Source organism: Hippocampus zosterae, chromosome 10, assembly GCF_025434085.1.
Source record: "Hippocampus zosterae strain Florida chromosome 10, ASM2543408v3, whole genome shotgun sequence".
Lineage (NCBI taxonomy): Eukaryota > Metazoa > Chordata > Actinopteri > Syngnathiformes > Syngnathidae > Hippocampus > Hippocampus zosterae.
The window spans coordinates 7,367,368-7,393,518 of record NC_067460.1 but is presented as its reverse complement, the minus strand read 5'-3'; the positions used below and the strand labels follow the sequence as shown (position 1 = coordinate 7,393,518).

Sequence of the window (26,151 nt, the reverse complement as noted above, 5' to 3'; positions counted from 1 at the left end):
TTGGTTCTGTAATCCAATGAGGGATTTCTTTTGAGGCGTCTATCTTTTTCCACATGCTTCAAAATGTGTCAGAAGGACAAATTTGACCCGACATGATCGCTTCTGACATGGTACACAAATATTGTTGGATATTTATCCCACGGTAGGTTAACACAATATAAGTGTTTTTAGTCATGGCCCTAAATTCAAAATTAGAAGCAATTAGATTTTGCAGACTTGAAAAAAAAAAACCTGCGCGTGTGTGACTATGCGCCTGTGCCTCCAGCTTTCTCTGACGTACGAATCACGTGCTCGGTGTGTCTCATTGTATGTGGAGCTGTCCGCGGTGCTGAGCGCACATTCACGCTGAGGACAGAGATGCTCAAACCGCTCAACAACACAGTCCACGTAAACTAAGTCCAAAAAGGTAAGAATTTCTTCTTCAGTCGTGACATTGGTGAGCCCACACATATTCTCCATCTTGCGAAGAATGTGAGAGTTTGTGTTTTTAATTATTCTCTATTTTCAGCCTTTTTTCTTGGGCAGCTGTTCGCCAACCTGATGCTCTGATGTTGTTGTCTTTGTTGGCACGCGTGCATGTCTCGTTCAATTATTTCCTTTTTATCATCGCTCCTTTTGGTCACTGCTCACTGCTTTTCTGTGCTTGCGAGTTCGCAATTTACACAAGAAGAGCTATTCAAGACTTCATCAGATTTAGGAACCGGTAAAGATTTTAACATAAAATGCCATGACCGGTTGTCGGTTCGAAACAGGTTGTTATGAACAGAGGGACATTTCCTACAGACCCAGCATTACTTATTCAAATTGCTGTGTGCTGGTAATAGTGAGTGATGATTGCCGTTTAAAAGGGTTTGCGCATAAATGTGGCTTTTGCGGGAACATTACTCTTACTGGATTGCCTTGACAACGGGGCCGTGACTCACGGTGAGCATCAATTTACCGACTAATGAGATTTGTAGAGGGAGCTGAATGCTGCTATTCTGCTGCAGGATGTGATCCTCAGATAAGAAGCAACAGGCGGCAGCGATAGCATCACAGCGGCGCTAACCAATCCTAATCATACTTTGTAATCATAAATCATTATTCTCAAGCAGCACACGGAAAAAAAGATGAATACATACAACAAATATTCTCAGACATTCAACAGCAATTTTTCTGCTCATATTTTCGTGACGAACATTGACTGCCTAACATAATGAAGAGGTTGTTTGTACATTGCATCACTTGTCATATCAGTATAACATCTGCATATTCTCTTACTTGGACAAAAGCTGCATCAAATGCGTTCATTTTCCAAATACATTCATAGTCAATAGAACCATTTTCGGGTCTGATTAATGCTACTGCACTTATTAATAAGATAGTTATTCATTTTAATGAACAGCATGATCATTATGAATAGCTTCCTGTGCTTGTAGTTTAGTATTGGTAAATTACACTGCATCATACTGAGATATTTACTGAGGGAGTTCAATATTTTGGTAAACCTATTTAGCTACAAGAGAGGATCAGCACATGGACAAGATACATTTTCCACCCATCCATTTGTCATAGTGTGCTTTTTTTTGGCCAAGGACCTTGTGTAGGTTGAATATGAGCTTTTTACACTACAGTGTATACATATCTGTACAGTAAAATTACGCGTATTTGGTGAAGGAGGGTTTATAGCTACACAAGTTAGCTAACCACGTTTTGACAAACATTAAAAGGCTCGATTTTTTTGGGACAGCACATCTGTGCCATGGCACGAAAACCAGCACATCCACTGTGGCGAGGGGGTAGTCTCCAAGTTCACGGCACAAATGTGCTTCCTCCATTTCAAGACTCTAGTGCACGGCTAGCACGCTGCATTTAAAGGGAATGAAAGGAGCCACTTTAATTGGTCATGGTTGAAATAGGCTGTGACCACTCCCACAGCGGTGCAGACCTCCCACAAAGACAAATATTTTTGCTCTAAAAGCGATTTTGGGGCCGTACATGACCAAACCACCTGATTGTGTTCTCTTAAAGCTCATTACTGATGTGTGCATCTTTAACTCTCTTCTGTAGGTTTCACGATGCTGCCATTCCTCTGCAATACCACTAGAGGCAAACCTTCCCTCTTCTATTTAGCCCAGCTTCTCTTTCTCACTCTGTGTCTTTGCTCTATTCTCGGGGCTACTCTCCGAGAGCATCGACTGCGGGAGAGTGAATCTGACGCGCCCCAGTCACCTAATGCTGACATGATCAAAGCCTTGGAGTACATCGAAAGCCTTCGTCAGAGAACAGATTCGCCGCAGAAGCCGCTTCTCCCCACAGGGAACTCCGGTCACCACTTGGACGATGCTCAGAGGGCGCGCGCCATGCTGAGACTGGCTCCCAACACGGCACCTGCTAAAAATGACGAGGAAGATGATGCGGATGAGGAGAGAAGCGAGGATAAGAGCGAGGAGCTGCTCCAGGCCGTACTCAGCACTCTACAGCAAACCGAAAAGGCCTCCGAGCCCACTTTGCTTCTTCCTTCCTCATTCGGAGGTAGTGACATGAAGGGTAGCATGTACCCCAAGGTGCCGAAGCAACAGGGCATTATGCCTCGCCAGAAGTTGCCCATAATGTTTGAGAATGATGAAGAAGGTGAGGGCGATGAAGAGGATGAGGACGACGATCACGAGAGTCCCTACAAACGCACCAATGAGAACGTCGAGGAGAAGTACACTCCTCAAAACCTTGCAACATTGCAATCAGTCTTTGACGAACTGGACAAGTTTACCAGCGAGACAGAAGTGCAAAAACGACAAGATGAAAAGGATGACACAGAGGAAGAGGAGGAAGAAGGGGAAGATCTGTTCAATCTGAGAAACGTGGTATACGACGATGAAGGTGAGGACCTTACAGACTGGGGTCCACTGGAAGAGCAAAACGAGGAGGAGGAAGACAAACACTCGGCGGACCGGAACCTCGATTATGTCGATGATGACGAAGAGGTGGATGAGGATGAGAATGAAAGGTATCCGGTTAGAAGGTCAAATGATCCAGACCAGGTCGACTACTACCTTCTTAAGATGTTGGAGAGAACAGAAGAGGAGGAGCAGAAGCGAGCAATAGAAGAAGAGGAGAACGAGAGGGTTGAGAGGCGAGTAGATCGGTACAGAGATAACATTGACCCACGGCTAATCTATCAGCTCATTCAAATCTCCCAGAAATACCAAATTCCGCCTGAGGATCTCCTGGATATGCTCAAGACAGGAGAAACGCAAGAGAGCAGAGACAAAAATGAACTCTGGAAAACACCCTCGAAGATGATGTACAAGATTCCACAAACTAAATTCTACAGCAGACGCCTTCCTGCCAGAAAGAGCAGCCCCAAAAACCTGCAGAGGGAAGCCATCCTCAACATCCTAGGCTTGGGCAACACGCAGAACCGAGAGCAAACTCCCGCCAGGAAGCCGTACAGAAGCCCTGCGTCACGACTTCATGCTCTGTCAGTGGGGCGCACGGGGGACTCCGCTCAAACGCATCGACGTTTCTTTCACAGCAAAGCAAAGGACTCTGACGACACGACAGACGGCGAGCTGGCGACCTATCTGGCGGCTAAGATGCTGGCGCGCTATCCCGGCCGCCGCTACGGCAAGGCCAGCCAAAAGCGGGACGAGGCGGGGCAGAGCGCGGCAGGCTCATTCGAACAGGCCATGCAGGAGTATTTGGATCAAATGGACTCAGATAAAGAGCTGAATAAAAAGAGACAGTCTGAGGACGGCGAGAGAGGCGACAACACACAAAGCTTTGATAATGAAGCGGTGATGAAATTGATGAGTTACTTCAACCCGGAAACTGAGGACACTGAGAGTCAAGTCAAGGCGATCGATGGTATTTGAATCAGGACCAAAAATATATATATATACATATATATATATGTATATATATAGTATACAGGTGCATCTCGATAAATTTGAATATTGTACACGTTATTTTTTTTGCATCAGTTCAATTCAACAAGTGAAACTCATGCATCGTACAAATCGGACCCATAAAAACAATTCTTACAAGGCCAAATTCTAGCAAATTTGGTGGTGGTGGTGGACCCCAAAAAGCAGGGCAGGAGGGAGGAGCAGGGTGTACTTGAAAGATTGTATTAAACACAGAGAAAAACTCAATCCTAAACAAACACTCCAGAAAACAAAAAGAATCCAAAGTAGCAAACAAAACCGTGACTGAAGCAAAAACTAACCATGACCGGAACAAACATGACAGTAGCAAACACACAAACAAACAAACAATGACCCGGCATTGAGTGGTCGGGCTGGATTCCTTCTATACAGATAATTACATAACGACCAACAGGTGTGCAGCTGCAGGGAGAGCCCTGCAGTGCCACCTGTTGGTCACAAACCGAAACATGACAACAAGAGTCTAATTTATTGAGATGATCCTGTATTACCATGTAAATATAGTGCTGGTGGCGGTGGACAGAGACAAAAACTAAGTATTTTCAAATATTAAAAAAAAAAGAAAAATGCTGTCAACCGTGGTTCTTCTGTAGGTTTACTGAATGTCTTATTTATTAGCAGATATATGGGTATTCTGACAACTATTGGAGTCAGTTGCTCCACATCCCATACATGTGACTCACCAGCACACACACACACACACACACACACACACAGACACACACACATACATTGGTGTTGGACCCCCTTGATTCACTTGTGTTTGTTGGTAATTATTTCTTAAACGTGGTCATATTTGAGGTTAATAAAGCATTGACTTTATTTTTTCCTTACTGAGTCCTGTTTTTTTTCTCTCATTGGCAACATTTTTTTTAAATCAAACAATAAACAGCCATTTTCCGAACCGCTTGATCCTCACTAGGGTTGCGGGAGGTGCTGGAGCCTATCCCAACCGTCTTCGGGCAGTAGGCGGGGGACACCCTGAATCAGTTGCCAGCCAATCGCAGGGCACACAGAGACGAACAACCATCCACGCCCATACTCACACCGAGGGACAATTTAGCACGCCTAATCAGCCTGCCATGCATGTTTTTGGAACGTGGGAGGAAACCGGAGCACCCGGAGAAAACCCACGCAGGCCCGGGGAGAACGTGCAAACTCCACACAGGGAGGCCGGCGCTGGAATCGAACCCGGTACCTCTGCACTGTGAAGCCGACGTGCTAACCACTGGATTACCGGGCCGCCCGTACAATAAACAGCTTTTGAGAAAATATTTATTTGGAGAAGATGATGTGTAATGTTGTTAGATTGCAAATAAATTCTCAGACACTGGCACAATACACTGGAATTAATTCATTTAGGACTTGGAAAGCACTTCTGAATGCAATGCATTGTATTGCTTCTTGAAGATACACTCAGAACCAAAGCACAAGGTCCCTCTGCATATAAAAATAAGTCAAGCAGTATTGTTTTAACAAACCATTAATCTATTTTCAACACTGCTGACCCGATCAAAATTGTGGCTGATTTGGAACCTCCCTCAGCTGAACAAACCAGCAAATCACAAGACAAATAAACAAGCATTCACACACACACTTCCACAACTATAAGACTATTTAATGAATTTAAGAAGGAAGCAGGACTGCATGAGAGCATGAACAGTCAACATTGGAAGGCCAAGCAGATTCAAAGCCAGAACCTCAGAAGTCTGAGGCAGGAGTTTAAACCACTTGCCTACAATGCTGCCTATCTATTGAACGTTTTGCTGATGAATATAGATCTACTTGGCAGTGGTGCAAAGCGAGGATACCATTCTGAGAGTTTTTATTTAATCATATTTTGTTCCTCTCAAGAAGCAAAGGAATACAAATACATTTTGTGAAGATATTGATATTTCTTTATTTGTTCCCTAGAAAACAAACATTCTTGATTTAGCTGCATTTTAAAACTAAATTGGAGACATTGCAGTAAGCATACATGCAGATATTAAAAAAGGCCAATTTACAGCAGCACTCTTTGCAGTTTATGACAAAGTGAAAATATTGCACAGATTTAAATCTTCTGGTTTAAGTCCTGAGATGTGAAAAGTCACTTTCTTATTATGGATTAATAAGAAGGTTTGTTCATATATTCCTCCATTGTCTGTAATCACATACAAACACACACAAAAAAAATGTTACACTGAAGGTTCACATGAGTCACTTCTCTCCAAGCCTACGTTCACGAGGGTGTGTGAAAGCCTCTTGTACCTCTTGAAGTGCATCAGCCTCCTGTAGAGAAACACCCACGGCCGCTTTGGAGGTTTCGAGCACTTCTCCCTCCATTAAGAATTCATCCAAGATGAAATACGCCTTTTCAAAGTTGAAAATAATGTCCAGCTCACACACCTGATGATGCGGCGAAAAATAACAATGTAACATACACTGGACTGTAAGTGTTTTAGAACTCAACTGTGAAGACACACACACACACAAACACACACACACACGGACGCACACACGGACGCACACACGCACACACGGACACACACACGGACGCACATATCATATATCCATCCATCCATCCATCCATTTTCTGATCTGCTTATGCTCATGAGGGCCGCAAGGCGTGACGGAGCCTATCCCAGCTGCCTTTGGGCAGTAGACTGGGGACACCCTGAACTGTTTGCCAGCCAATCACAGACCACACAGAGACGAACAACCATTCACGCTCACTCTCACACCTAGAGACGATTAAGATTGCTCAATCAGCCAGGGAGGCCGGAGCTGGAATTTAACCCGATACCTCTGCACTGTGAAGTCGACGTGCCTCCTTGTGTGGCGTTTGCATGTTCTCCCCGGGTCTGCGTGGGTTTTCTCCGGGTGCTCCAGTTTCCTCCCACGTTCCAAAAACATGTATGGCAGGCTGATTGAACACGCTAAATTGTCCCTAGGTGTGAGTGTGAGCGCGCATGGTTGTTTGTCTCTGGTGCCCTGCGATTGGCTGGCAACCGGTTCAGGGTGTCCCCCCCGCCTACTGCCCGAAGAAGGCTGGGATAGGCTTCAGCACCCCCCGCGACCCTAGTGAGGATTAAGTGGTTCCGAAAATGGATGGATGGATGGATTTTATTCCATTCTAGCAACTCCAGCAATTTAAATCCGAATTACTGTGGGACAAAAACTCTGCATGTGCTATACCTTGGAAGATGTTAACCATTGTCTAAGGAAAAGTCGTATTTCTACTGCTGAATGCAACACAGCCTTCAAGAAGGACAGTGGAATGTTACACGAAGCCTTTTTTCCGATAACGTCCAATCTCAGGAGTTAACAATAGAACAGATGCATCCTGCATAGACATTGTGCTTTCTTTCTGAAACGACATGGAGCACATCTTGTTTGGCTAAAACAACACGCTTCATCTCTACTTACGTTGCCAAAGTATTTATCCAGCAGTTCGACATATCTGTGCAGTACCTCGAGGCTCAGAAGCTCATTATCTTGCCCTTCCAGTCCAGTACAGAAATATAGGCTAGCGTACCTGCGGTAAAGCATATCACTGTGAAACTATTACAAATACTGTAGAAAGCACACATTTTCATATGCTAACCTTGACATATGATTTGAAAAACTAACCTTACCTGACCTCCTCACTTCCTCCAGATAGCCAAGTAGCGCACATCAAAAGAAGTAGCCCATTGTCCATTTAAATAATGTAAAAAAAATGTGGCAAAAACAGTTGAATTACCTACATCCCATTTAATTATGCAAATCGTGTATGTTTTCACAAAGTCCAACATTAAAGAGCGCCAGTTTTATTTTTTTAATCTGTTGGGGGTTTTTTTGAGAAGGCTGGAACGGAGCAACAGTGTTTCCATTCTTTTCAGCAGGATAAGACGATTTGTCATACTGTATGAGTATTTTGAATTTCTAACATGGTCATGGGAAGAATTAAAATTTGATCGCAAAGCACCATAGTCTGCGTGTACCCGACCTTACCAATTAGATGTATCTAAAAATGGAAAATGCAAGGTGAAATGAACAGTTTTTAAATTTCATGCACATGAACCTCTTATACACAATCTTGAGGTCTCTCCATTGCAGGAAGTTGCACGAGCGCGACGGACGGGCCAAAACAATCATCATCATGTCCCGGATCACCTTCCTCTTCTCCCGATCTGTTAATGGCATGAACCACTTTTGCAGACGTAGCTTTCCCTGCTTGCTGAACAGCAACAAGAAGCGAATCTGCAGAGTCCATAAAAGGAAGCAAAACATTATAACACAGACCATCAGAGTGTATAATTAAAATGCTGCTGAGTTTAAACAGTTATATGTTGTGATTCAGATAAAGCCCACGAGTCACAAATTGTCAAGTCAAGTCAAGTCAACAGTATTTATAGAGCACTTTCAAACAGCCATCGCTACATACAAAGTGCTGTACATGGAGCGATTTGACATACACAATAAACAGTAAGGGCGGCCCGGTATCCAATGGTTAGCACGTCGGATTCACAGTGCAGAGGTACCGGGTTCGATTCCAGCTCCGGCCTCCCTGTGTGGACTTTGCATGTTCTCCCCGGGCCTGCGTGGGTTTTCTCCGGGTGCTCCGGTTTCCTCCCACATTCCAAAAATATGCATGGCAGGCTGATTGAACACTCTGAATTGTCCCTAGGTGTGAGTGTGAGTGCGAATGGTTGTTCGTCTCTGTGTGCCCTGCGATTGGCTGGCAACCGATTCAGGGTGTCCCCCGCCTACTGCCCAGAGACAGCTGGGATAGGCTCCAGCACCCCCCGCGACCCTAGTGAGGATCAAGCGGTTAGGAAGATGAATGAATGAATGAATGAATGAATGAATAAACAGTAAGACGAAATGGTAATAAAGGCGGTAGAAAGCACCAAGCAGTAAAATCAAGAACAAATCTAAGTCATGCTGAGTCGAACGCCAAAGAATACAAGTGAGTTTTGAGGAGGGCTTTAAAGATGGGCAGCGAGGAGGCTTGCCGAATGTTCAGTGGGAGGTCATTCCAGAGAGAGGGACCAGCAACAGAAAAGGCTCGATCCCCTCTGAGCCACAGTTTGTGATCGTCACCTTTTTAAATTGGGAACGCTACCACAGTTGTCTGTATTTGTATTTTATTTGACATGAATAATAATTTTCTTACACATGTGGACACAATTGTTGGCACCCTTCTGTTAATAAAAGAAAAATAATGACGGGGGGAAAATTGGAATAATAAATGAAAATTAACCACTGAAAATCAGACATTGCTTTTGAATTGTGGTTCAAGAGAATTATTTTTCAAAATATACTCATGATACAGGGCTGGTCAAAAATGATGCTATCCCAAGAAAAGAATATAATATCTGATGTATAACTAATACATAAAAGTAACAAATAATATCAATCATAGGATCAATAAGATTTGAAAATAAATGTTTGTTGCTATGTGTCATGTTTCGGTTGGTGACCAACAGGTGGCACTGTGGGGCTTTCCCCTGCAGCTGCACACCTGTTGGTCGTTAGGTAATTAGTGGCTATAAAAGGACTCCCGGCGACTACTTATTGTAGGGTCATTGTTTGTTGCTGTTGGCTAATGTCCATGTTTGTCATGTTTTTGGTCAGGTTTTCTGTTATTGATAGTGTTTTGCTTAAGTCATGGGTTTTGTTTGCTACTTTCTTTGGATTCATTTCGTTATTAGGACTATGTTTTGGATGTGGTTTTCTGTGTTTTATTAATACACTTATTCAAGCACACCCTGCTCCTCCCTCTTGCCCGCTTTTTGGGGTCCACCACCACTTCGCAAACGTGACAGTATGACATCGCTGCGTGAACTGATGAAGCCTTCTTCAATGACAGGCAAATGTTTTCTCAAGATGAGCAGAGCTGCTCGATTCAATGCCGTGACGAAGCCAAGAATGGCTATTTTTTTACTTTATTTTTCTTTCATCAACAGTTGCCGACCAACAATTTTATTCACTCACCTAATTCGTATAATGTCATCAAATCTAATGATTCTAAAAACACCAAAAGACATCCTCTTGAACAAAGCTGTTCATTGTAAACCACCGTTGGTGACCTCTGATCTACAAAATGGCCAACACCACTATTTTGCAAGAACAACAATAAAGGTGGTGGCTGATTAGAGAGGGCACTTTGCCCTGAGGTGCATCTGCAAATACTTAACACAAGATAAATATGCAGAAAGGAGGGTATTAACCATTTTGTTGCCAGTCGCCAACCGTTTTGCTTAGGAGACTTATTTGAAGCATTTTTTTTAGAATCAGAATCTTTATTGTCAGTGTACAACACCATTGAAAGAGAATTTAGCTGCTAAATTCAGACAAGTAAAACCACCTTAGATTTAAAAGAAAAACTAAGTAATTGTATTGTTGCGCACAGAACAATCCAAGCAGCCAACACTCACCATTTTGAATCTCTCTCAGAATCATGGGACTTGCAAACCCTACAGGACTATACGGACGACTAAAGTGCTCCTGCTACGCTCCTGTTTCTCACATTGTGCATCACACCTTCACCACACCTACACACACGCACGCACATGCACACACACACACACACACACACACACACACACACACAAACACATTGACGTGGGTGAGTGAGTCAGGTGATTGAGAGAGAGAGAGAGGGCAGAAGGGGGTGTTTTGGACTTTCATAACTAATATGACTGCCCAGGAGGCATCTGATGTCAGTTCAACGTCAATTTGACATTACACACTGAGATCAAATTGTCATCATAATTTGGTCAACAATGTAAATCAACATGACATCAATCCTTCGACATCAATTTGATGTGTGTCATATAATGATTTTACAGATGTGATTATCTACGTCATTATATTATATATATTATAGCGCGAAGGCTTTTTGTCTGCATCCTGTTCAGGAATTTATGCCTTTCTGTGATTTTTTTTTAGCCCCTCTCTGTTGCTGGTTATGTTCAAACACTTGAAACAAAGAATGTAGAATGCTGTTGAAGGTATTACCTGCTTACTGTGATTACAATCACCTTCAGTGCCCCTAGACCCCCACCTTGGGAGAGTCCCTGAAGGCCGTCAAGTTCCCCCAGAGAGGGACGCTTATCACAAGATTTACGCACAGCGGGAGAGTTCTGGACTTTGCCAACGAATTGCATCGACTATTCTTTGTTTCCGGGATTTGGATGGAGGCGTAACTCCCCGCCTCTCATTATCATATTGTCTCTATATATTCTCATGCCTGTATTTTTTCTGGGCTTCCTGGTGAAATCTGAAACTCTCAGGAGCCCGAATCGATTCGTAAACTGAAAAATAAAATCTTCGAAGGTACTGTTCATTGTCTCCAGCCTGTATTTGGAAAACCAATATCTTCATTATCCGAAATTAATGAACACGCAGAGGAATAGAAAGGCCGACTCTCCCCCAACAATCCCTAATGCAAGAACATTATTTTTTTTAATCACACCAATAGCCGAATGCTTCAACTTGAGCAGCGTTATTGGGAAGACATCAATTCAATGCCTTATTTCCAAGCATCAAGTCAATGTCAATTTGATGTCAAGTTTTGTGCAGCAACATTGTTTTGATGTCAAATATGTTGATTAACAATGGATGATGCAGTAATTTGATCCTTTTTGCCAACCACAAAGAGGTCAAAGCTTCTGGAGGCTATTTATCATGGTAGTCAAAATGTTGATCAATCTTCAACATCAAATTGAAATCTAATCAAAGTGCCCGCTGGGTGAGCATCTGACTCCATTTCACGAATCAAACAAAACTAGGTAGTCATACGAACACATGTAGTTTTTCCTTGTAATTGTCACGATCTGCCCGAAGCGATAATGATCGCTCCGTGCAGAACGAAAAAATAAAGGATTGGATCCCCGGAAAACAGACAACGAAAGAATTTTCTCAAAGCAAAGAGTGTCTTTAATGACAAAAACAGAAAGAGCCCGACAGGGAAAAAACGGAAACACAAAACGCTGGTCAAATAAGGACCAGGGAAGAAATAAGGAAACAACTGAAAACGCTCGCTGAAAAACAAAGTGCGAGGAGCTACTGATTAGGCAATATCTAAGTATTCAATTTAGTGACTAACGCGAATGGCAAGAGTCAAGGCCGCAAGGCAAGAAGGCAACGAGTAATCTACAAATAGAGGAATTAGCACGAGAGATCAATGGCACGGTGAGGAATTCTCCGGCAGTGGGAGAACTGCCGGAGTCTCATTAATATAGGAGGGTAATCAGCCCGAAATTACGGACAGGTGCACAAATGGCGGGGGAGAAAACCCGCCACCTGCTGGCGGACACGCGACGTGACAGTACCCCCCCCTCAATGGACGCCTCCCGGCGGACTACCCGGCTTGGATGGATGTGCAGCGTGGAAGTCGCGCAAAAGGGACGGATCAAGGATCCAGGAGCGGGGCACCCACTGCCGCTCCTCAGGCCCGTAGCCCTCCCAGTCGACCAGATACTGGAACCCCTTTCCCCTGCGCCGGGAGTCCAGGATGGCACGAACCGTGTACACCGGGTCACCGTCGACGACCCGCGGAGGGGGCGGCGGCGTGGGAGGAGGAGCCAAGTCACTGGAGGACACGGGTTTGAGTAGGGAGACGTGGAAGACGGGGTGAACCTTCATGGTGGGTGGCAGCCGGAGCCTGACTGCAGATGGACTGATGACGGCCTCGACCTCGAACGGTCCAGTAAATCGGGGTCCCAGTTTCGCAGACGTGCCGGCCAGCCGAAGATCCCTAGTCGCCAACCACACCTTCTGTCCTACCACGTATGAAGGAGCCGGGCGCCGGCGACGATCCGCGATCCGCTGGTTCCTGGCCGCCGTGCGGGACAACGCAGCCCGGGCCTCCTTCCACACGCGATGGGCCCGCTTGAGGTGGTGCTGCACAGAGGGGACCTCCACCTGCCCCTCCTGGGACGGGAACAGCGGCGGCTGGTACCCGTAGGCGGCCATGAAGGGGGACCTACCAGTGGCAGAAGAGACGAGGGTGTTGTGCGCGTACTCCACCCAGGGTAAGTGGTCGACCCAGGATGAGGGACGGTGAAGGCACACACAGCGGAGGGCCGCCCCCAGATCCTGGTTGGCACGCTCGGCTTGTCCATTGGACTGGGGGTGGTACCCCGAGGTCAGACTGGCCGTGGCCCCGAGGGACCGGCAGAACTGCTTCCAGACGCGGGATACGAACTGGGGCCCCCGGTCCGAGACAATGTTCAGTGGAATGCCGTGGAGACGGAAGACGTGTTCGACAAGGAGGTTGGCGGTCTCCAGCGCCGACGGCAACCTGGACAAAGGAACAAAATGAGCCGCCTTGGAGAAGCGGTCCACGATCGTGAGTACGACAGTTCGACCCCGGGAAGGCGGGAGACCCGTGACGAAGTCCAGGGCGATGTGGGACCACGGGCGAGGAGGAATGGGCAACGGCTGGAGCAGTCCCGCCGGCGGCTGATGGGACGACTTGCCGCAGGCGCAGGAGGTGCAGGCCTTGACGAACTCCGTCACGTCGTTGCGGAGCTCCGGCCACCAGAAACGCTGGGCGACGAGTTGCACAGTCCGGTTCACCCCGGGATGACACGCCACCTTGGACCCATGTCCCCACTGCAGAACTTCAGATCGTAAGGGAGGAGGTACGAATAGCCTCCCTGCTGGGCACTCCGTCGGCACCTGAACCCCCTCCAGGGCTGCCTGGATCCGCTGCTCAACCTCCCACTGGACGGCCCCCACGACGCACCGGGCCGGGAGGATGGTCTCCGGGGATCGATCCCTCCCCGCAGGCTCGTGGAGACGGGAGAGGGCGTCGGGCTTGGTGTTCTTAGACCCGGGAGAGTAGGTGAGGATGAAGTCGAACCTGGTAAGGAAGAGGGCCCACCGGGCCTGACGGGCGTTCAGTCTTTTGGCGGAGCGGAGGTAGGCGAGGTTCTTATGATCCGTGTAGACCGTAAAGGGTTCCTTTGCCCCCTCGAGCCAGTGCCGCCACTCCTGCAAGGCGGTCACAACTGCCAACAGTTCACGGTTGCCCACGTCGTAATTGGACTCAGCGGCACTGAGTCGACGGGAGAAGAAGGCGCAGGGGTGCAACTTCTGGTCGACCGGAGAGCGCTGGGACAGCACAGCCCCCACCCCCGAATCCGAGGCGTCCACCTCCACGATAAAGGGGAGATCAGGATCAGGGTGCTGTAGTACGGGGGGACTGGTGAACGCCGCCTTCAGGTCTGCGAACGCCGCATCCGCGGTCGAATCCCACTTAAATGGGGTTTTGATGGACGTAAGGCGGGTTAAGGGGAGCGCCTTCTGACTATAACCGCGGATGAAGCGTCGGTAGAAGTTGGCGAACCCCAGAAAGCGCTGCAGTTCCTTGCGATTGGACGGAACCGGCCAGTTAGTGACTGCACGCGTCTTAATGGGGTCCGCCCTTAACCTGCCCTGTTCAATAATGAACCCTAGGAAGGAGATGACGGGGACATGGAATTCACACTTTTCTGCCTTGACGAAGAGCCGGTTCTCCAGTAGACGTTGTAGCACCAGCCTAACGTGTTGCTGGTGCTCGTGTAGTGACTGGGAAAAAATTAAAATATCGTCAAGGTAAACGAAACAAAAGATGTTTATCATGTCCCTTAGCACATCATTAATTAGATTTTGAAAAACGGCAGGGGCGTTGGTGAGCCCAAAAGGCATAACCAGGTATTCAAAATGACCCAGAGGGGTCTTAAAAGCCGTCTTCCACTCGTCACCCTCCCGGATGCGAACCAAGTGGTAAGCGCTGCGCAAGTCTAATTTGGAGAAAATGGTGGCTGACTGCAATGGGGCGAAGGCGGAGTCCAGCAAGGGTAGCGGGTATCTATTCTTAATTGTTATCTCGTTTAATCCCCGATAGTCTACGCAGGGTCGCAGGGTCTTGTCCTTCTTCCCTACGAAGAAAAAACCCGCCCCTAACGGTGAACGCGATGGTCTAATAAGACCTGCGGCGAGCGAGCTGTTGATGTACTCCGTCAATGCCTCGCGCTCGGGTTGGGACACCTGATACAGCCGCGAGGTCGGCAACGGGGCGCCCGCCTGCAGGTCTATAGCACAATCGTAGGGGCGGTGTGGAGGCAAAGAGTGGGCACGATCCTCGCTGAACACCTCCTTTAGATCCCGATAGCAATCCGGCACTCCGTCAAGGCAGATCTCCTCGGGGGGCGTGACACGTTCATGCTTCCCGACGGCCGATTGAAGACAGTGCTGGTAACAATATGGGCTCCAGCTGTCTATCGCTGGGCGCGCCCAGGAAATCACGGGATTGTGTGTCTTCAGCCAGGGTAACCCGAGAACGATCGGGGCATTGCGAGACGGCATTAGGTAAAAACGGCGATGTTCGACATGGTTGCCGGACAGTAGAAGTTTCAACGGCTCCGTCCTATGCGTAACTACCGCCAGGAGGCGCCCATCAAGATCACAAACCCGCTTCCTATCTATCAACCTCTCCACGGAACAACCCAGCTCGGATGCGAGATCGGTGTCCATTATACAGTCATCAGCCCCCGAGTCAACCAGAGCCCGAACCCGCCACGACCGGGACCCCGTTAATATCTCCCCCTCGAGTTCGAGTCTGTTGGGGTGTCCAGGCCGCGAGTCGACTCGCCTAGACTCGAAGGGGGGCGCGCGCGGTCGTGACTCACAGTACTCCTGGTGGGCAGGGGGTGACGACCCCGGATGGCTGGTTGCGGCGTGAGGAGATGGTGGAACGCCGTCAGTCGTCGCTCGGTCGCTGAAACGACGCTTTCTTTCCTCCGCACCAGCGTCCCTGCCTCCCAGCTGCACCTGTTCCTCCGTGGGTGTTCGTCGGAACTGGGACCGATCACCTCCACGCTCCCGGCTTCGCTCCCTCAGGCGATTGTCCATGAGGAGGGAGAGGTCGATTAATTCCTCCAGGTTGGTGCTGTGGTCGCGGGTCGCCAGCTCGTCCTTGAGTTGAGGGTTTAGCCCGCGGCGAAACAGGCCACACAGCGCCCGATCATCGTATCCACTCTGGGCGGCCAGGATCCGGAACTCGATGGAGTAATCCGCTACCGATCGCTCTCCCTGGCGGAGGGCGAGTAGCCGGCCCTCTGCCTCTCTGCCTCGCACGGGATGATGGAACACCCGGCGGAACGCAGCCACGAAGTCGGGGAACGAGGTACGGAGATTCGGCTTGGCGTCACTGGTCGCAATCGCCCACGATGCCGCCGGACCTGTTAACAGACTCATGACATAAGCCACCTTGGCGGCGTCATTAGCATAGGCAGAAGGCTGTAGGTCGAATATGAGAGAGCACAGGTGGAGGAAGTGTCCACACTGCCCGTGCTCGCCCCCGTAGCGAGGGGGGTGTGGAAGCGATGGCTCCCTCGTCATAACGGGATATGAGGAGGGCGCTTCGGGAATAATAGAATGAACCCCGGGGGGAGATGGTCTCCGCTCTTCCACCCGGACCAACCGAGGTTCTAAATCATCGGACCGATGAGCCAGCATGGAGACCGCGCCACGGAGTTCCCTAATGGCTTGGCCCTGCTGACTCATCTGTTGCTCTTGTCGGGAAAGAGCGGAAAAAATTTTTTCGATGTCTGCGGGATCCATGGTGGCCGGAGAATTCTGTCACGATCTGCCCGAAGCGATAATGATCGCTCCGTGCAGAACGAAAAAATAAAGGATTGGATCCCCGGAAAACAGACAACGAAAGAATTTTCTCAAAGCAAAGAGTGTCTTTAATGACAAAAACAGAAAGAGCCCGACAGGGAAAAAACGGAAACACAAAACGCTGGTCAAATAAGGACCAGGGAAGAAATAAGGAAACAACTGAAAACGCTCGCTGAAAAACAAAGTGCGAGGAGCTACTGATTAGGCAATATCTAAGTATTCAATTTAGTGACTAACGCGAATGGCAAGAGTCAAGGCCGCAAGGCAAGAAGGCAACGAGTAATCTACAAATAGAGGAATTAGCACGAGAGATCAATGGCACGGTGAGGAATTCTCCGGCAGTGGGAGAACTGCCGGAGTCTCATTAATATAGGAGGGTAATCAGCCCGAAATTACGGACAGGTGCACAAATGGCGGGGGAGAAAACCCGCCACCTGCTGGCGGACACGCGACGTGACAGTAATTAATACAATGAATGTTTTGAAGATAACTAAGCAGTATTTGTAACACAGTTTACGTTTACAAATCTATGGTACAAGTTTTGATGGCATAAAGGTCGAGCTAATGGTAGCAGGCTCTTAAGCAAGAAAAATGTGACGTGATTTTTTTTCCTCTCAGTCCGAGCACAATGCAAGTGAATGAAAGAGGGAAACTCTTGTGCGTGCGCAGTAATTGTTTTTCATTGTGTCTAGCGAATTGACACTCAAAATTCATTTGCAATATTTAACTGAAGTCCATTTCAACGTCAAACATTTTCTGAAGTGCATAACTCGAATAATCACTTTTGTACATCTACTCCCCTACATAGTTTGATTACGTTTACCATCTCTGCCGAAATCCTCACTGGAGATGGCTAGCGAATGTATTGCAGTCCCTTTGGCTGCCACTAGTGGGCCGCAGGTGTTGTGGGCCCAGCAGGCTGTTCTGCTTCACGTGGTGTCCGAGCGCAGCTCAAAAGAGGAGCGAAGAGGAAAGAACGTCCTGATGCTTCCAGACCCAGAGCGCCACCATGTCTCTGTACCGCAACTTGGCCTGGTTCCTCAAGGGGATGACAGAGTTCACCAGGTATGATTAATGCTCTCATCTTTTCTTTCTCTTTTCCCCACCAGATTATTTCATTGAGTCCCGGCCCTCTGAATCATGGCCTTTGATTTTTTTTTGTTTTGTTTTGTTTTGTTTGTAATTTGCTTCTACATGGGTGCACAGCACAGTAATAATGCTAGTTTATATGTGTGAATATTGCTGCTGTGACAACTTAATTTCTTTCTCTCTGTCTGTCTGCCTGTCTATCCATCCACCTGTCAAGTATGCTTTATGTCCACGATTTGACGAAAGAAAATGTCAGAAAATGTCAGAAAATTGCGAAATCGTTCCATCTTTTATTTGACTATTATGATTATAGATGCATTTTGTGATAACGGGTGGTCACGTGTAATTTAAAGTCCAACATTTTGACAAAAAAGAGCTAAGCTGGGACACTTTGTATTGGGTTATGTTGCATCTAAATTCAATCAAAAGATTAGATTTCATTCAGGTAATTACTTATTTCGCATCTTGTAAATTAATCTTTTCACATGAAAATGGAACTTTCCATAAATTGCAGATCGAGTGACAGAAATTGACACTGACTGTAAATCGATTTTTTTAACTGTACACAATATATCTTATAAGCCGGCCATTACAAAGTCAAACATTTCATTTACATAATATTAAGAAATCGTTCCATGTTGCGATGCGTACGTCCATTTGATTAATTACAGCCTATCGGAGGCCAAGCTCATTAGTATACAGTGAGCCGAGTTTTCTGAAAAGGTGCTTTTGTGATTGTTTCCCTTCTCCCCTTTGTTCTGTGTTGTTGCTTCTCCAACTGAGCGACCCGCTCTGTCCCTGCACTAATAGCTCTCTGCATGACACCACTGAACAGAGCGCGTATTTAGCTTCGGTCTCACTTGGCCTTGTGCGACCTTCCTCAACAATAGCTAGCTTCCAAGACAATGGTTACCACACACACACACACGCACACACACACACACACACACACACACACACGCACACACACACACACACACACACACACACACGCACAAACACACACACACACACATACACACACACACGCTTTCATTCACATACTCTGATCCTGTTGTCAGTCACTCTCCAACTCTTCTTGTCACATCCGCTGCCAGGCACAATCTCTCACTCGTGTGGACAGTAAAACTGTGAGTACAACCCTAGTGCCAAGTCTGCCCACTGACCCCTTTCACCTGAACACACTTACTCTCTCTCACTGTCACAAGAGGTCAACTGAGTTTCAACGCAGCAGTGCAAGCTGATTTGAATGTAACTATTACACCAGTTGAGTTCTGTGGTTCAGGATTTAGAGTCCTGATGTACTTGTGGAATGGCCTTTCATGCAGAAATGTCCTTGTATACTCTCCACAGGAATGCCTTCTTGTCTGCTTCTAAGCACTTTGTGGAGAAGGACCTGGAGGTGTCTTTGGCAGGACGCTCCTTCGTGATCACTGGAGCCAACAGTGGCATCGGGAAAGCCACAGCAATGGCTATTGCCAGGAGAGGTACCAGGCGCTACCAGCATTTGTTAGATTTTTTTCCCGATTAAAAAAAAAAAAACAACCTATCAAATTTTCCCAATAAATGTAGTGTAACAATTTGCATACACTTTCATTGAGTAACTTTAAATATTATATTTTGGGTAAAGACTCGCTCAAAGAAATAGCTAGGTAATCTCAATTTCTTAATAAGACTACTAAAAAAAATCATAATTAGGAATTAAGTTTTACATATTCTGGGAAGGTGAAAAATAATGCAGATTATTTTTACGTGCACACACACACACACACACACACACACACACACAGACAAGGGTCGCGGGGCATGCTGGAGCCTATCCCAGCTGTCTTTGAGGAGTGGGCTAAAACATTCGTGGCAGGTTCAAGGAACACTCTAAAATGCCCGTGAGTGTGAGTTCGGAGGGTTGTTAGTCTCCGTATGCCCTGCGATTGGCAACCACTTCATGTTGCCCGCCGACCTACTGCCCCAAGACAGCTGGGATGGGCTCCAGCACGCCCCAGGACCCTTGTGAAGAAAAGTGGATCAGAAAAAAAATGGACCGATTATATTAAAACTGCTGACATATATAAACATTGAAACATCCACAACACACAACTATAGGTGCAACTTGGGAAAAAATTTTTGCATGTGATGTAACTTTTAATGTTGTTTATTAAGAGATGCTGTTGTGCAATCAAAACCTCACAGGTGGAACCATCCACATGGTGTGCAGGAACAAGGACAAGGCTGAGGAGGCGAGGGCTGAACTTTTCAAGGAGACAGGAAATAAAGTACAATCCAGGAGCACTAGTGTATCTCAACAAATATTTGCCAAAATAATAACACAGAAAAGTTTCACGTAGAATCAAAATATCCCCACAGGAGATCTATGTGCACATTCTGGATTTATCCGAGACCAAGAAGGTCTGGGAGTTTGCCGAGGCCTTCAAGAGAAAGTACAAGGCTCTAAATGTTCTGGTGAGAAAACATGATCATAATGATGACAAATATGTTCACTAGCTTTCCAAACCGATCATAATTTCATCTTAATATCACATGAGCGAAGTACTAGCCCTTGATTGTGATGTATGTGTAGATTAATAACGCAGGCTCCATCATGAGTCAGCGGGAGGTGAACGCGGAAGGTCTCGAGAAGGGCTTTGCCACCAATGTCCTCGGTGAGTCGCATTGTAAACTTGGAAGGAAGCCCTGCTGTCGGTGCAGTGGAACGCTTCATCTTTGGATCTCTTGCAGGCGTTTACATTCTCACCAAGAGTCTTATTCCCTTGCTGGAGAAGAGTGCGGATCCCAGAGTGGTGAGTCTCACACACACACACACACACACACACACACACACACACACACACACACACACACACACACACACACACACACACACACACACACACTCACACACACACACACAAACTTTTGCTTTTAATCTGCCCAGTTGGTTTACAGAGAACAGGTGAGATGTGCCAATTTGAAAAGGAAGACTTCCGTTAACTGAAGGGAAATAAATATAGAACATAGAACTGGCATTTTTATTTACTCTGAAATGTAAATGGTCCTATAAATATGATTTTTTTTTTTTTTAAGTACAATAAGTTGCATCGATGTGTAGACGCTAAAACAAGAGCCCGGAAAGGTCACCCTGCGTATGTCAATTTCTTGAGGCTTGGGCGTGCCTGCACTGTCCTCAAAATCTTTTCATCGCTTCATTTTTTTGGGATGTACAATATCCTAATTCGGCTTTAGCTTTAATGCCGTTGCAATTGAGGCCAAAACGTTCAACTTCTGTCTCTTCCAACTTTAACACATTGCCAACAACCTCTTTGAAGATCTCTGATCAAGTCCACCTTCATGATGGCTTCATTTCTCCCTGTGCAGATCACTGTTTCATCAGGTGGGATGTTGGTGCAGAAGCTCAGGATAGGGAACCTGCAGTCCGAGAGAGGGCGCTACGATGGCACCATGGTCTATGCCCAACACAAGGTATGATCAGTGTCGGTAGACCTGCCAATTTAAACTCGGAATGTCAAATATTTTAGTTACATCAATGAGTCTTGTGAGAGAGACCAAAAAAAACCCCCTAGAAACAGCAATCCTGAGAATGCAGAACAGTTGTAAAAATATGAAAACTACAACCATAGTGGCAAACCCGTGGTACTTCTTGAAGACACATGTATACACTGCGTGCTTGTGTGTCTTGCAGAGGCAGCAGGTGGTAATGACGGAGCAGCTTGCCAAGATCCACCCTAGCATCCACTTTTCTGTCATGCATCCCGGCTGGGTGAACACTCCTGGTACACGTTAACGGCTCAATGCTACAATGGAAAAAGTGCACACCTGTGTTCAAATGCTGTTTATGTATTTATTTGTTTAGTGAGTGAGTGAGTGAGTGAGTGAGTGAGTGAGTGAGTGAGTGAGTGAGTGAGTGAGTGAGTGAGTGAGTGAGTGAGTTAGTTAGTTAGTTAGTTAGTTAGTTAGTTAGTTAGTTAGTTATTGGCGGCCCGGTAGTCCAGTGGTTAGCACGTCGGCTCCAGCTCCGGCCTCCCTGTGTGGCGTTTGAATGTTCTTCCCGTGCCAGCATGGGTTTTCTCCGGGTATTCCGGTTTCCTCCCACATTTCCAAAAACCATGCATGACAGGCTGATTGAACACTCAAAATTGTCCCTAGGTGTGAGTGTGAGCGCCGAAAGCCTACTGCCCGGAGACAGCTGGGATATGCTCCAGCTGCCCCCCCCCCCCCCTCGCACGACCCTTGTGAGGATAAATCGGGTCCGAAGATGGATGGATATTTATTCATTTGTACTGTCTCCATGAAAATGACACCAAGTTAAACCATTACCCCCCCCCCCCCCAAAAAAAATACTCCCAACATTAACCATTTCAGGGACAGCAGTTACCACGGTGGACAGCTTATCATGTTTTCAGGTTACAGGGTGCATGAAAGGATTAATGTGACCTATCACATGTGTGACTCAGTTAAAAAATATGGAAAACTGTTCGTCAAAATCAATCAGAGGTAATGTGGCTGCACAAGTGTGCACTCCCTCTTGTAAATGAGACCTGGCTGTCAGAATGTACCGGATAACATTAAATTCTGATGTTGAGATGGAGTCAGCACATACCAGTGACTGAAAAAAAACTTGACCTTCTTTCCCCCCCCCCCCCCCCCTATATACTGGATGTGGATCAGCGGTGGCAAACGCTATGCCTGATTTCCATCGCTCTATGAAGGACAGCCTGCGGACCCCAGAGCAGGGCGCGGACACTGTGGTGTGGCTGGCTGTGTCTGAGGCTGCCGCTGCCAAACCCAGTGGACGCTTCTATCAGGGTAAATGGCAAAACTCTTTTCTACATACTTATACGAGATTTGTGTTTTTGACAAGTTTGGTACTATAGTCAGCCATGTGTCCCTCGACTGAGTTTTTCGAGTTACCAGCTGTCATTTGGTTGCTTGTTATTTTGGACTGCTAGCCAAAATTTGACTTCCGTACACGATTCTGCTAGGCCAGGGAGCAATAATCACTACAAAATGGAAAAAATTGATGCACTAATACTAAAGGAGAACACTTGCAAGCAGTTACAGTAAGCCAAAATGTCCATGTCCAGACACTCATCCAAAGACTAACTGGGTATGTTTTTAACTACCATACCCCTTATGACAAACATATGTGACTCAGTTTGTCTCGAAGTACAATAACTACACCATATAAAAACATTTTGTTGTTGTTCGTTTTTGTCCGTGTGCGTGAGTGAGAGCGCTCATAGAGCCACTGTACTCTGGCAGTGTCTGGCACCAACCAAAAGCTCCTCATGCCAGCTGCAGTGGACACTGGCCAGACATACACGCGCACACACACACGCACACTCACAGAGTGATGTATTAGTGATGTGGCATTCGTATTGGAGCTTCTTATATTTTGATATATAAATATGTATGTATATAGACAAACTACAGTATATAGTTACCTCTAAAAGTATTGGAGAGTAAGAGTAAGATAAGATAAGATAAGATAAGATAAGATAAGATAAGATAAGATAAGATGAGAAGAGAAACCCTTTATTAGTCTCGCAATGGAGAAATTCCCAATTCACAGCAGCAAAGTTATGAAAGGAAGAAGTAGAACAACAAAATATAGGAGCTGCTGGAAAGGCAGCCACTCTCGCGGCGCCATTTTGAAGTCAAAATAACAAAAAAAACACAACACAACACATAAGACACAGACAGTCGTGCAATCTTCACCAATTTTCTGCATACACTTTGTTGTCTGAAGGAGTTATAGATGAAAGAGGAGAGGATCAAAGTGTCCTTTCACCAGTGGATCAGAGGTGAAAATGTCAATTTGTAAGGTCAATTCCTTTGTTTTTGTAGTACAAGTTACTGAAGACATTTTAGTTGAAGATCAATAGAATGTTCAGAATTCCAGCTTTTACTTCATGGTATTTACATCTCGATGTGTTAAACAACTTTGTAGAACATTATGAAATGAACTTGAAGCGAGTACCATTAAAATTAGACTTTGACTCAAGGAGAATCTTGCTTTTGTGTTTGAAATGCATTTCCAGACCTTGACCAATACGTACTTGTTTGCTCCTGGGGGTTTTTTCCCCCCTTCTCTCTCCTTCCTCTTCAGGAGGTAAAATGCAGGCTCTATTGCAGTGGTCTCAAACTCCTTGAGGACCACTTGATTGCCTGTTTTACATGTTTCCCTCCTCCAACACACCCAATTCAAATGATCAGCTCATCAACAAGCTATGCAAGAGCCTGATCACGATCTTGATCTTTTGAGTTGGGTGTGTTGGAGGAGGGAAACATCTAAAACAGGCAGGGAAGTGGCCCTCAAGAAGCAGAGTTTGAGACCCCTGCTCTATTGAGTTAAGGTGATTGGCTAGGCCAGTCCAAGACCTTCCACTTCCACAAGTCCTCCGTTGTGTTGGGGCAGTGTGTTTTGGGTAGCATCTCCCGATTAGCTGGGATGCATTTATTTTTTGGTGTGTAATTTGCCAGACAAAATGATTTTACACGCTCCAGAAATCCTTCTGCTACAACTGTCATGAGTTGCATCATCAAGTCCGACCAATCACTGGATGTCAGGCTGCTTGAACAAATTGTTGAAGTAAATTTCAAGTTCTGCAGTTGAGTTAAATGAAGCCTCCCCCCTCCCCCACACTCTTGGAGAGAAATATCTGCATATTTTTTTATGTTCTAATAAAAAATTTTGTGTGTTCCGACAGACCGTAGGATGGTGGGCACCCACCTGCCACTGGCTTGGACCCACAGTTCTCCCCTGGAGGAGCAGAAACTCATATCCGCACTGGATGACTTGGCCAAGATGTTCCAACCACATTAAAGCCGAAGGAGGGTATCAGTGCTCCCTCTCGAGTAACACTAGTAATACTCATCATAATATTATTTGAAGATGTCTTTTACGATAGCCTTAGTCAGCCACAGTAAACCTGAATTGCTTTTTAATGATGCAAGAAATCATGTGATTTTACTTCTGTGTGGTCGAGTCATACTGTTACTAAATGATAAATGGACGCTTGATGTTTTCAATAACTTTGCATTCTTAGAGAGAGCATTCAAAGAGCTTCCTCACTCTTTCTGCTGTGACTTTTCGAAAGTTGTCAATCAGATGGGAATCTGATCAGACCAAAGTCTCAGCCCCTACTTATTCACGCAGACCCAGCTGTGGTTTCAAGCTCATTCTTGCGCCTGTAGTTATGTGTAACTAACAAACGTGCATCTTGTATGTCGTCTTGCTGTGTAGCAGCTTGAATTCAAGCTGGAGTCAAGTGCTCTCTCTCTCTCTGGCGCTTAATTGCGACACAAAGAAGCACTTCGCATGCGTTTTGTCAGTATATGTATTCATGAATAGTGTCTAGCCAGCATCAAGCCTATTGACTGTTGTGACTTATATTTGTAAATGCCTTCTCAAATAAAATAATAAAAATGTGGGGCGGGAAAAGACTGATTTCTTACAATTACTCACCTAAAATACAAGTCAAACAATAAAGCAAACTGTAATTATTTTTCCAAGTGGAATGCAAACATAAAAAGTGAAATCACATGAAAGCCATTGACTGGGTTTGTAGGGTAATCATCCTAAGTGACTCATCTGGCAAATCTAGTAACATCTTCTCTGCTGTTTGATGACTTAAACAAGAAATGAAGTGTTCCATTAGGTGTCATGAGTGGAAATAACTAGTGTGGATGTGAATTGCCGCCACTGATGAGCAGAGATGCTATGAATGCAATATGCATGATTAACACATGAGAAAAAACTATGACTCTTCCTCAGCATAGCCAGTTACCCCGTAGATGCGTATTTTTAAACAAAGCACGACATTGGCCTTCTACAGGAGGCAGGTTTGTTCATTTGACTGACCCTTAAAAGCTTGCAGATTTCTAAAACTGTAGTAGCATCATTTCCTTGCAGTAAAAACAGGACAAGAGTAATTGCTGCCATGTGGAAATGAAGGCAAACCTATTTTGTTGCTATTTAAACATGTCATTATTATTTTTAAATACTGTACTAGATGTGCTCTCAAAGTCACAGTTCTCCTCCACCTCCTCTTTCGCCATAATGAGACCTGAATAGGTTGGTAGTCAGGTTCGCCTTTCATTGGACAAGGAAAACTCATTTGCCAACTCACAGGACTACTTTTTCATTGACTGTGTTCAAATAGTTGGCTCTTTGGAGTGCCTGACAACCCATCGAATGTGAAATTTCATTTCATTGCCTACTTTCCAAAATGTGGCAAAAGCAAGCTGCAATAGCATAATTTTTGAGAATCATTTTACAATTCTGTCGCTTTCAAATTAACCAAACATATATGCGGCCCGGTGGTCGAGTGGTTAGCACGTCAATCTCACAGTGCAGGGGTACCAGGCCTCAGCTCCGGCCTTCTTGTGTGGCGTTTGCATGTTCGCCCCGGGCCTGCGTGGGTTTTCTCCGGGTACTCCGGTTTCCTCCCACATTCAAAAAACATGCATGGCGGGC

At 46.0% G+C, this 26,151-nt stretch overlaps 4 protein-coding genes across 7 annotated transcripts in view; 3 read left to right on the top strand and 1 right to left on the bottom strand.

Annotated features, from left to right (window-relative positions):
- The window catches only part of psmd2 (proteasome 26S subunit ubiquitin receptor, non-ATPase 2), a 266,709-nt gene that overhangs the window by 187,987 nt on the left and 52,571 nt on the right, over nucleotides 1-26,151 (top strand). The window lies entirely within an intron of this gene.
- On the top strand, nucleotides 297-4,045 carry scg2a (secretogranin II a). Its single transcript, XM_052078933.1, has 2 exons — nucleotides 297-406; nucleotides 2,050-4,045. The coding sequence occupies exon 2, from the start codon at nucleotides 2,058-2,060 to the stop codon at nucleotides 3,852-3,854; it is 1,797 nt and encodes a 598-aa protein (XP_051934893.1). The 5' UTR covers nucleotides 297-406; nucleotides 2,050-2,057; the 3' UTR covers nucleotides 3,855-4,045.
- The window catches only part of ap1s3a (adaptor related protein complex 1 subunit sigma 3a), a 95,285-nt gene continuing 74,935 nt past the window's right edge, over nucleotides 5,802-26,151 (bottom strand). The window contains exons 2-6 of one of the 2 annotated variants that reach the window (XM_052079120.1): nucleotides 10,331-10,377; nucleotides 7,972-8,150; nucleotides 7,335-7,443; nucleotides 6,177-6,314; nucleotides 5,802-6,069 (exon numbers count right to left, since the gene is read on the bottom strand). In XM_052079120.1, the coding sequence (XP_051935080.1) occupies nucleotides 6,034-6,069; nucleotides 6,177-6,314; nucleotides 7,335-7,443; nucleotides 7,972-8,150; nucleotides 10,331-10,333 (465 nt within the window). In that variant the 5' untranslated portion in view covers nucleotides 10,334-10,377 and the 3' untranslated portion in view covers nucleotides 5,802-6,033. Of the gene's footprint in view, nucleotides 6,070-6,176; nucleotides 6,315-7,334; nucleotides 7,444-7,971; nucleotides 8,151-10,330; nucleotides 10,567-26,151 lie in introns of those variants that run through there. The other variant, XM_052079122.1, reaches the window with a different exon arrangement.
- Nucleotides 17,470-24,536, top strand: dhrs12la (dehydrogenase/reductase 12-like a). Of its 3 annotated transcripts, XM_052079068.1 has the most exons (10): nucleotides 17,470-17,633; nucleotides 19,011-19,144; nucleotides 19,848-19,930; nucleotides 20,022-20,117; nucleotides 20,236-20,317; nucleotides 20,394-20,455; nucleotides 21,030-21,134; nucleotides 21,355-21,445; nucleotides 22,341-22,478; nucleotides 24,383-24,536. In XM_052079068.1, the coding sequence occupies exons 1-10, from the start codon at nucleotides 17,578-17,580 to the stop codon at nucleotides 24,496-24,498; spliced, it is 963 nt and encodes a 320-aa protein (XP_051935028.1). In that variant the 5' UTR covers nucleotides 17,470-17,577; the 3' UTR covers nucleotides 24,499-24,536. The 3 variants fall into 3 exon arrangements, 1 of the variants encoding a protein (XP_051935028.1); XR_007964482.1 differs by lacking the exons at nucleotides 22,341-22,478; nucleotides 24,383-24,536 and adding an exon at nucleotides 21,546-21,991 and having other exon boundaries at nucleotides 21,355-21,509; XR_007964483.1 differs by lacking the exons at nucleotides 22,341-22,478; nucleotides 24,383-24,536 and adding an exon at nucleotides 21,542-21,991 and having other exon boundaries at nucleotides 21,355-21,509.